This window comes from Piliocolobus tephrosceles, chromosome 15, assembly GCF_002776525.5.
Source record: "Piliocolobus tephrosceles isolate RC106 chromosome 15, ASM277652v3, whole genome shotgun sequence".
Lineage (NCBI taxonomy): Eukaryota > Metazoa > Chordata > Mammalia > Primates > Cercopithecidae > Piliocolobus > Piliocolobus tephrosceles.
Window position 1 is genome coordinate 38624464 of NC_045448.1, and position 12202 is coordinate 38636665.

At 38.9% G+C, this 12202-nt stretch overlaps 1 protein-coding gene across 5 annotated transcripts in view; it reads right to left on the reverse strand.

Annotated features, from left to right (window-relative positions):
- Positions 1–12202, reverse strand: part of HNRNPLL (heterogeneous nuclear ribonucleoprotein L like) — a 41246-nt gene that overhangs the window by 22610 nt on the left and 6434 nt on the right. For all 5 annotated transcript variants that reach the window (XM_023216314.2, XM_023216311.2, XM_023216313.2 and 2 more), the window contains 2 exons: positions 5889–6007; positions 954–1191 (listed from right to left, as the gene is read on the reverse strand). In XM_023216314.2, coding sequence (XP_023072082.1) covers positions 954–1191; positions 5889–6007 — 357 coding nt within the window. The remainder of the gene's footprint in view (positions 1–953; positions 1192–5888; positions 6008–12202) is intronic.

The following is a 12202-nucleotide window of genomic DNA, read 5'->3' on the forward strand; positions in this document are numbered from 1 at the left end:
ATATGTATTAAGAGCTAATATTAGAACAACTCTGGTACTCATTTTTCAAGGGATAATGGCTATAAAGAAAAGACCCAAGGAAGACCAAACAGTTAGATGTCACTAAACAAGACATCTGAGTCATCTAAGATTCTAAATACCTACTTAGGAGTAATTATTCAACTACCACGAAATTTCTTCAGCACCTATAATTTACAGTTGCATTGTTACACACCAGAGATATAACAAAAACCAGAGTACCTACACTGTATTACTTATGTTTTCCCAACACCGAATATTATAAATATATTAATACTATATATTTATAAATACTATATATTATAAGATACAAAATGTCTAAGTAAATCTAAAGAATATCTTATGCTTTAAGTTTATGTCCCAATATCATATGCCCAGACTACATATGATACCAACTGAAGTTTCCCTTACTATGATGTTCTTCTATTCATTACAAAAATCAAGTGTCTGTGTTACTAGCTTATCACCAGTAACACTTTTCAAAAGAGTAAAGAAGCAGGGAATTTAAAGTAAATCAAAGACAGATTTTTAACAAGCTATTGCAAAATAGTTCAAAATGATATGTACATCTTACCGTAACATGGGATTCTGTCATTACCTAGTAGATGCTCTTATACATATGCTGGCATATGTATGACAGAGATTTTTTGAACCATTTCAAACAAGTCTCTCTATAATTCCTTATTATCAAAACCAACACTGGTACTGATTATACATTAAAAATTTCAATGTGCCTATTTAATTATGACAACTGTGCTTATCTTTTTAACTACAGTGCTCAGCATTTTTTCTTTGTTCATTAAACTTGATAGTCAAGATTAATTTTCAAAATTAAAAAAGCTATTTTCTAGTATCTAGATGGTAATGGAAAAACTACAGATCAGTCACTCTGGACACAAATTGCAAAATTTCATTTGTCATACTGAAACACATACCACTGTAATTGGATAAAGCGGATTCTGAATTGAGAGCAGAAGAACTTTGTTGCCTCCTGATGGATCATCAGTATTTCCTGGCCTAGTGATCCTTTTGCTTGTAGAATAGTTGAAAAAAGCCTGTTGACCAGCAATGTACACGGGTTCATCTGCAGCAAATGTCACACATTCTTTGGCACTATCTATGTTTTCAAATTCCACTAGAGCCTGTCGTTTAAATGGCATCATCATCACATAGCTGAAAAGGGAGATAAGGAGGAAACACAAAAACACAGGAAGTTCCGTTAACATTATTTGTCCTCAATTAGGTAAAAGCAGACTTTAATAAAAATGTGTCAAATCCCACAGATTAGTACTCTTCACTACCTGTGTTCAATGGAAGTCAACTTTTTTTTTTTTTTTTTTGAGATAGAGTCTCTCTCTATCACGCAGGCTGGAATGCAGCGGCGCGATCTGGGCTCACTGCAAGCTCTGCCTCCCAGGTTCACAACATTCTATTGCCTCAGCCTCCTTAGTAGCTGGGATTACAGATGCCCGCCACCATGCCCAGCTAATTTTTTATATTTTCAGTAGAGATAGGGTTTCACTGTGTTAGCAAGGATGGTCTCGATCTCCTGACCTCATGATCCGCCCACCTCAGCCTCCCGAAGTGCTGGGATTACAGGCATAAGGTAAATCAACTCTTAAATCATCCAAAGAATTGTGGTACACCAGGTAGATGTACACATATGAAAGCTTATCTCCCAGTGATTAAGTTTATCTACCTCATGATCTCCTCAAAAACAATTACCTGTTATTAGTTACTAATAAGACAACCCAGTTTATTCTTTGGGTGCTACTCCGAAGCAGTATTAGAAAATTTCAAAGACACAGAAACCAACAGAGACTAAACTCAACAGAAGGTTGGCAGACAGAATCCCTACTTAACAGCAGAAACTACTAACCTCTCTTGAATTTTCTTGAATAAACATCCACACTAACAGCTAAGAACTGACTTTACTTTTAAAATAGATATAAATGGAAGCAACTACAGACTCACCAAAGTTCCAAAGTTCATACAAATAATCCCCTCCAAAACATTTTTACTATTAACCATCCATGAAAAATATTCATTAGAATATGGCAATCATGATTGTCTATGAGCACAAAGGTAAGATGTTTACTTTTCGTAGTATACTCTTTACTAGAGAGACAAACAAGGCAGCCAAAAAACCCCAAAATACAACACATTAAGTAATTCTTTTTGGAGGAGATACATTTTAAAACAGGAAATGAAGAATAAAGAAGTAAAGGAAGGGCGGAAGGCAGACACAGCACATGGATCACAATGGGGGAAACATGTCCTCTATTCACAGGAACGAGAACCTTAAAAATGCTTTAAAACACAATTAAGTGGTTTTAGTAATAGCAGAAGGCCGAAGAAATGTCGGGTCCAGTACTCAGTGACATCACTGTTTCTCAATCAGGCATCCAGGACCTACTGCTACACTACGGAAACTGACAAATGGTACGGTATTAATAAGAAACAGATCACCTTACAGCCTGGCAAATTATTATTATAATAAATGTCAGCCTCTTCATTGATAAAACTTGGAGAATTTTCAAGATTAGAGTTACTACACACAAACTGCTAAGCAGATTGCCTTGCACATTGTACACCCTCAATAAAAGGTAACTATTACTGTATTATTATTTTTTTAACATATCTTTCCTCATTCATCTTTATGTCCTCAGAAGCTAGAAACAGAGCCTGGCACATATTTGTTAATCTAGGGGGCTTGTTAGTTTTCCGCACCCATATCATTCAAACTTAAAGAAGTACAAAAACAAGGTGTTGGATTTAAATATTTACCAACTAAAAGTGCAAGATATAAATTCCAGGAGATTTCTAAAGTCTTGCACATGGAAAACAGAAAACCCTGGTATCAGGTCTATGCTAAAGAAATTCAAGAAGAAAAAATCGTCTTTCACAAAACAAAAAAGTTGGTTTAATATCTAAATGTATTACTAAGTTTATGTCATTATGCTAATAATGCCATATGAAAACAGAAAATTATAAAGGTACTGATATGGTTTGGCTCTGTGTCCCCATCCAAACCTCGTATTGAATTGTCATCACCAGTGTAGGAGGTGGGGCCTAGTGGGAGGTGACTGGCTCATGGGGGTGGTTTCTAATAGCTTAGCACTATCCCCCTAGTGCTGTCTCCTGACACAAGATCTGGTTGTTTGACAGTGTGTGACACCTCCCCCTTTGTGTGTGCGCTCTCCCTCTCTCTCCCTCTCTCTTTTTTTCTCTCTCTCACCTGCTGGCTATGTAAAGACGTGCCTACTTCCCCTTCACCTTTTGCCATGATTCTAAGTTTTCTGAGGCCACTCCAGAAGCAGAAGACTGTATATCCTGCAGAACCATGAGCCGATTAAATGTCTTTTCTTTATAAATTACCCACTCTGAAGTACATCTTTATAGCAGTATAGCAATGTAACAACAGACTAATACAAGTACAGAAGTAAATTATTTACTGGCCTGTTAGAGACTTAGAATATATTTTAAATATTCTTTTGATTATAATTCATACAGTACAGAAAAATAACAAAAGTTAACAAATACAAGCAATTTTATCCTGACACAACACAACCATTCTTAGTATCTTGTTATATTTTCTTCTGAGCTTCTTTCCTATGCATCTAGTTTCTAGATATAAGCATACTATACATTGAACTTGGTAATTCACCATTTTAATATAAACAGTTTCTATACTGTTTATAATCCCACACCTTCCATTAAATAAAGGGAAAGGTCCCAAATTGTAACATTTTGAAGCAAAATTTCTACTGGAGTCTGTTCAAGGTTCTTTCAGCCTTAATAGCAGCCACCTCTTATGCAAGTTCATTTCATACAACTGAAACTCCTATTATACTTATTTATGCCAATTAAGCTCTTAATTACACACTAATTTGTTCCAATTATTTCACAGACTTTTCTAAACACATAACTACCAATCTTGAGGGCAAATGACGCAAATTAACTGAATGACATTCACATACAGAAGACTTTAGCGGAGACTAAGTATCAAACAACCTAGAGTCTAAAAATGCAAAGGCCACCCAGGAGTAATTCAAATTACTAACTTAAAATAGTTCTTTCTTTAATCCCTAACCTTCAGGTCATGGTACTAATTAACATCAAAATAGTTACTGCTTCCCAAAGTTTCCATTTGTATTTGCTCATCAACTTGTTTTCTGACATCTGCCTAAGAAAATAAATTTTAAAGCCCTAAATATACAAGAATAGAAGAAAAATAAACCACAGACACCCACCTCTTTATAATTCCACAGGACGTGCCACTTATATAGTCATAAGGTCCTTATAGAGACTGGGGTTAGTCTACTGCCAACAGCAAGACTAAGGAGTCTGTCTACTTAATATGTAACTCTCCACACAGATTTAATTCTAATATCCACTCCAAATGACTGAGAATTGATATAATCAACTTAGTGATACACTTTCAACATACAAACTTTACTATGCCCACGTGGATTCTCAATTTGTACGTCCAAGGTTAATGTGTGTTTGCCAAGTCATTTACTTCTCAATGAGGTCACCCAATAAAATAAAATTATACTATGATGGAAGGTATCACCTAATACTACTATTCCTTTGAAGAAATAATCCATTTCTGCTGGATATCCTCTGCTGGGTATCTCTGATCACTACCTCACTATCTATGCATTATCCTCTCAATACTCAAAAACTTAACCATGAATTTTTATAAAATTGAAGCAGTAAGGGTAAGTATCTGAGAAAATACATTGAAATTTCTCTTCTATTTATATACTTCAACTTGATCTGTGTCTTCGGTAGCTATAATAAAAGCTCTAAACATATTCATCAAGAAAAAAATAATAAAATCAACTCTAGATTATCTATACTAAGAAAAGAACAACAGCCGGGCATACTCCAAAAATAATTTAGAATTTTTGAGTGTCTATTTTTGGCAGCAGATTCACTTTTCTAATTACATTTTCACTTAAGTTAATATTATTAAGCATACACCAGCTGTGGGAAGAGACAGGGGGAACCTGTGTGAATACAACGCACAAAAGGAAGACAAACTAGGATAAAATATCGCTCACGATTTGCATTAAGAACTCAGAGCCTATAATCCCAGCACTTTTGGAGGCTGAAGTGGGAGGACAGCTTGAGTCCACAACAGCAGCTGGGGCAATGTTAAGAGACCCCCATCTCCACAAAAATTTTTTTTAAATTACCCAGGCATAGTGGCATGTGTCTGTAGCACTAGCCATTAGGGAGGATAAAATGGGAGGATAACTGGGCTCAGGAGGTGGAGGCTCCAGTGAGCCATCAATGTGCCACTACACTCCAGCTTGGGCAACAGAGTGAGACCCTGTCTCAAAAAATAAAAAGAACTCATAGTAGTATGCACATAAACAAAAGAACTTACAGAAATATGCACCTAAACAAATAATGTCTACCCTTAATCTACTTACTTTTAGTTGCCAATTCCTAAATATTCCAAAATGAAGAAGAAAAAAATCAATATTTAAGCATCACTACTTGAAACTCTGAAGATGAATCGTGTAATCAACTCACTGGTTTAAAAAGTGTTTGAACAGGACTCATGTACTCATTTGAAAATCAGATGAAAAGTGCACATAATTTCTTTATACAACTTTGTTGGGGAGTGAGAAGTGATCATAGCTCCACAAAAATACATCCATGCATCACCCAGGAAGGTTAAAAATAGCAGGCTTAAAATGTTCCAAAGAAATACAGTCATAGGCAAACAATAGATCCTACTTTGTTTATATATACAAACAATATTTACTATGCTAAACGTCAAGGCTTGTAACAAGCAAGCAAGGATTATTCTACCACACTGTTTTCAATCTACATGAAGTCCCTATCGTCCTTACCATATTGTCCCAAATTTTTCCAGCGCTTCCACAAGGTCTGCTTCCACCACAGATTCACAGAGTCCTCGAACATGGACGACGGGTGAAACAGAAACTTTATGATGACTTCCACCTGCCTCCTAGCAAGAGAAAATAATTTCTAGTTAAAAATTTTTAAGTCTAAGGCTGAACGCGGTGGCTCACGCCTGTAATCCCTGAACTTTGGGAGGTCGAGGTAGGCGGATCACTTGAAGTGAGGGGTTCAAGACCAGCCTGGCCAACATGGTGAAACCCCATCTCTACTAAAAATACAAAACTTAGCCAGGAGTGGTGGCACATGCCTATAGTCCCAGCTACCGTGGAGGCTGAGGCAGAAGAATGGCTTCAATCCGGGAGGTGGAGTTTGCAGTGAGCCGAGATCGTGCCACTGCACTCCAGCCTGGGTGACAAAGTGAGACTCCATCTTAAAAAAAAAAAAAATTTTTTTTTAAGTCTAACTTGAATTGCATCTTTTAGTAAATTCAAATCTACTTAAAAAGTAAACATTTTTCCCAGCACTCTGGGAGGCTGAGGCGGGCGGATCATGAGGTCAGGAGATTGACCCCATCCTGGCTAAGACGGTGAAACCCCGTCTCTACTAAAAATGCAAAAAATTAGCCAGGCGTGGCGGTGGGCGCCTGTAGTCCCAGCTACTTGGGAGGCTGAGGCAGGAGAATGGTGTGAACCCAGGAGGCGGAGCTTGTAGTGAGCCGAGATCATACCACTGCACTCCAGCCTGGGCGACTGAGCAAGACTCCACCCCCCAAAAAAAATGTAAAAAAAGTAAACATTTTTTAAATCCCAAACCAAATCGCAATTCACAAGTTAGCAAAATGATATGAGAATAAAATAATCAATTGTTTGTTTTAAAATTTTTAATCTCTAAAAAGGGAGCATTCTATCTCAGTAAGAAGTACAAAGATGTTATTTAATAACACTTCAACTTCAAGAAAATCTCAGAAAGAAAATTTAGCAAATACATAGGGCATGCTACAACTGGAAGCATATTTGATACTCATTATTTCAGTCTTACCTCAATAAAATCAAAATCTCAACTAGTCCAAATGAACAAAAAGTTCCAATTAAAAGTTTTTCCTCAACATGAAGATAATATACTTATCTTTCCTGTAATGTAGATTTATATCATCTTTTGTTCTTGTTTAATTCGTTATCCAGTCCCACTATAACTTGAGGATACTCACTTAGCAGCATTAATTAATTAAACACATGACAACTTAAATTTATACAAGGGTACCATCTTTGCAAGGCAGGGGGATGAACAAGAACTACTCAAAAATGCAAGCTCTCCTGGGCATCTACGGAATATTGTGTATCTTCAAGTAAACAGGGCAGGATGTTTCAAAATGTAAGAATATGGTCTTAAAGTTTATTTTTAAACGTAGTATCTGTAAAAATTACTTTAAAAATGCAAATAGTTTTCATTTACTTGAATTCAAGTTCCATTAAGACAAAGATCTGTATTTACAAATGCCATCAGGCACTTCTCTTGCATCATAACTTCAGAAATGACTTCCACCATGTACATCCTTGTCTATACAAAAAAATTTTTAAGTTTTTTTCTCCTATAACCAGACTAATCTGAAAGCACTATTTTGCCATTAAAATTTAACCATTGTTTTAAGAAAATTAAATCTCATTAAGGCTATTTTAAATGACTCACCGATTTTTCTTTATTATAAAGACTGTTAGGAAAATACAACAAATGGAGTGCCCTGCCAGTAAAAATTTATGTCACAGCTGAAAGAAAGGAACTGATTTAAATATATGAAGTAATCAGAGAACTACTCAAGCTACTGTCAAATCCAAAAAATAAACTCAGTTCTTTGCCAATACTAATTCAATCCTTGGAATTTATTTGAATTGCTTATGCCCCATCTTTCCTATGGTTAAACAGATATCCCTTACATGCCACTAAGTGTGAAATGAATCATTCTGACTATAACCTAAGTAAATCAACACTTTCTGGTTGGGCACGGTGGCTGACGCCTGTAATCCCAGCACTTTGGGAGGCCAAGGCGGGTAGATCACGAGGTCAGGAGATCGAGACCATCCTGGCTAACACGGTGAAACCCGTCTCTACTAAAAATACAAAAAAACTAGCCGGGCGTGGTTGTGGGCGCCTGTAGTCCCAGCTACTCAGAAGGCTGAGGCAGGAGAATGGTGTGAACCTAGGAGGCGGAGCTTGCAGTGAGCCGAGATCACACCACTGACAGAGATTCCGTCTCAAAAAAAAAAAAAAACAACAACACTTTCTTAAGCAACATTAACAATGAACAATCAAATGTGCATATCATCATTACATTCTTAAATATAACTGGAAATGAATAAAGCAGGAAGAGCTCTAAATAATACCTACCTGCCAAACAGAGCATGTATTTAAAGTACAACAAGTTTTACTCTCAAAATAATTAGACAATAATAATCTGCAAGATATAATTAAGAGAATCATTTCAGTCCATTCTTAGAAATCAGGTGACAAAGGTAAAATAAAAGGGCAACAGAAAACAGTATTGGCCTGGACTCTTCAAAAAGTTAGTACCAAAAAACAGTGGAGGGAAGATTCCATACGGAGACTAAGAGACACAGCAACCAAATGCTGGGCCAGGCATGGTGGCTCACGCCTATAATCCCAGCACTTTGGGAGGCTGAGGCGGGTGGACCACAAAGTCAGGAGTTCCAGACCAGCCTGGCCAAGACGGTGAAACCCCGTCTCTGGCATGGTGGAGGATGCCTGTAATTCCAGCTACTCGGGAGGCTGAGGCAGAGAACTGCTTGAACCCAGGAGGCGGAGGTTGCAGTGAGCCGAGATTGTGCCACTGCCCTCCAGCCTAGGTGACAGTGAGATTCCGTCTCAAAAAAAAAGAACCAAATGATGGCCGGGCGCGGTGGCTCGCGCCTGTAATCCCAGCACTACGGGAGGCTGAGCCGGATGGATCACGAGGTCGGAGTTCGAGACCACCCTGGCTGACACAGTGAAACCCCATCTCTACTAAAAATACAAAAAAATTAGCAGGGTGTGGTGGCAGGCGCCTGTAGTACCAGCTACTCGGGAGGCTGAGGCAGGAGAATAGCATGAACCCAGGGGGCGGAGCTTACAGTGAGCGGAGATTGCGCCACTGCACTCCAGCCTGGGCGACAGAGTGAGGCTCTATCTCAAAAAAAAAAAAAAAAACCAAATGCTGTATGTGAGCCTTTATTATACAATAGTTAAAACTACTATCAAACACATACATATTAGGGACAACTAAAGAAATGTGAATACAGACTGGATATTAGGTTAACATAATAGAATTAATTATCATGGTCTTTAAGAAAATCGTAATGGTTATGTAAAAGAACATCCTTATTCTTACGAATGTTGCGATATTTAGGCATGAAATGTCATCATGTTTGAAATTTACTTTGAAAGAGTTTAGGGGAAAAAAGTATGTATATAAATATAGATATGCAGATGTAGAGATAAAACCCCACACAGCAAAAAGTTAAAAACTGCTGAATCTAAGTGAAGGGTATACGTAAGTTGAACATTTTATATAATAAAAAGTTGCAGAATTTTTAAAGCCTACAAAAAGGTATGAAGAACTTTATTAAACATACCCATGGCCAGGCACAGTGGCTCACACCTGTAATCCCAGCACTTTGGGAGGCCCAACACAGGCAGATCACCTGAGGTCAGGAGTTTGAGATCAGCCTGGCCAACATCGTGAAACCCCATCTCTACTAAAAATACAAAAATGAGCTGGGAGTGGTGGTGCACGTCTGTAGCTACTCGGGAAGCTGAGGCAGGAGAATTACTTAAACCCAGGAGGCAAAGGTTGCAGTGAACCGAGATCACACCATTATTGCACTCCAGCCTGGGCAACAGAGCCTCTGTCTCAAAAAAAAAAAAATACCCATGAACCCACCATCCAATTTAATAAATAAAACATTATTGGCCAGGTGCAGTCGCTCACGCCTGCAATCCTAGCACCCTGGGAGGCAGAGGCGAGCTCAGCAGTTCGAGGCTCAGGAGTTCGAGACTAGCCTGGGCAACATGGCAAAACCCCGTCTCTAGCAAAAACACAAAAAATTAGCTGGGCGTGGTGGGTACGTACGCCTGTAGTCCCAGCTACACAAGAGGCTAAGGTGGAAGGACTGCTTGAACCCAGGAGGTGGAGGCTGCAGTGAGCCAAGATCGTGCCACTCTAGCCTGGGTGACGAGCAAGACCCTGTCTTAAAAAAAAAAAAAAAAAACCGTAAATTGATCGCATCTCCTCTTACTATCCCCTTCCTTTCCCATTATAGGTAACCACTATCATGAGTATAGTGCTAAAAAATATAACTATTTTTCAAATTGGTCTTCTTACAAAGAAATGGATTATACAATTGATTTTTAGATCTCTCAAAAAAATCTCATTTTAATATATTATTATTAAATTATATTTCCTAAGTAGAATAAACTGAAACCACAGTCATCACTTAAAAGCTGGATGATGTGGGCTGGGCGCAGTGGCTCACGCCTGTAATCCCAGCATTCTGGGAGGCCAAGGCAGGCAGAACACCTGAGGTCAGGAGTTTGAGACCAGCCTGGCCAACATGGTGAAACCCCATCTCTACTAAAAATATAAAAATTAGCCGGGTGTGGTGGCAGGCACCTGTAGTCCCAGTGACTTGGGAGGGTGAGGCAGGAGAATGGCATGAACCTGGGAGGCAGAGCTTGCAGGGAGACCTTGCGCCAATGCACTCCAGCCTGGGCGACAGAGCGAGACTCCATCTCAAAAAAAAAAAAAAAAAAAAAAAAGGCTGGACAATGTTAAATATACTCAGTATGGTAATTAGGGGAAGATATGATTGTCTCAACCTCAAGGCAGAAAACATACCCCTCACCCCCCTTGTATTTCCCTTATTCCCACTCAATGAATCTGCCATTCATAAGTTTATCTACCTTGATACTTGTATTTTTAAATTAGGTCCCCTTTTCTTTAACACACAATTTTCTCATTCCTTCTGTAGTGTTTTATTAAAAAAAACAAAAACAAAAAAAAAACCTATGGTTGTTTCCAAATATAAAACTAATGTATCAAAGAGATCTTTTCAAACTATCTGTCTACCATCCTCTCCTGAGCTTCGTTTTCCCCCTTTTTCCCCCAAAATACTCGTACTCTTCTTAAATCACTTCTTTTCTTTACCTGTACTATATACTGGTGACAAGAAATCTGGTGTCATTTGTAAAGTCTTTTCTTTTCTTTTTTTTTTTTTTTGAGACGGAATCTCGCTCTGTCGCCCAGGCTGCAGTGCGGTGGGGCGAGGTCTCACTGCAACCTCTGCCTCCCAGGTTCAAGCAGTTCTCCTGCCTCGGCCTCCCAACTAGCTGGGACCACAAGCATGCACCACCACACCCGGCTAATTTTTGTGGTTTTAACAGAGACAGGGTTTCACGATTTTGGCCAGGCTGGTCTTGAACTCCTGGCCTCCAGTGATCCACCCACCTCAGCCTCCCAAAGTGTTGGGATTACAGCTGTGAGCCACCGCGTCCAGCCTGTAGAGATTATTTTACCTACTCTAAAATAACCTCTTTTTTTTTTTTTTTTTTTTTTTTTTTTTTTTTTTTTTGAGGCGGAGTCTCACTATGTCGCCCAGGCTGGAGTGCAGTGGCCGGATCTCAGCTCACTGCAAGCTCCGCCTCCCGGGTTCACGTCATTCTCCTGCCTCAGCCTCCCGAGTAGCTGGGACTACAGGCACCCGCCATCTTGCCCGGCTAGTTTTTTGTATTTTTTAGTAGAGACGGGGTTTCACCGTGTTCGCCAGGATGGTCTCGATCTGCTGACCTCGTGATCCGCCCGTCTCGGCCTCCCAAAGTGCTGGGATTACAGGCTTGAGCCACCGCGCCCGGCAATAACCTCTTTTAAGCATCATACTATGAAGCTGATTCCTAAACTAGTGAATAAATCAGTCTTGTTTTTACGACCCATCAATATATTAATATTGCGGTCACATCTTCTCCAGCTTAAGCAGTCCTTTTTTAATCCTTCTTCATACAGGAGCCCAAGCTATTTCCATTTCAGATGTTTAGTTACCTAGGCTCTCTCGTTTCTATATCTATTGCTTACCAGACTAGAAACAATATCCCAGCTGCGTATCCAGAAAAAGAAGGCATGCTTGCAACATACATTCACTTTACAAACTTGCATAATCTCTTCTTTAGGTCAATTGGGTTAAGTATAATAGCGGCATTATTTGGTCTCTACTACAGGCTCTAGACCTGTCTACTTATAGACATTTCAAATTCTCAGCCC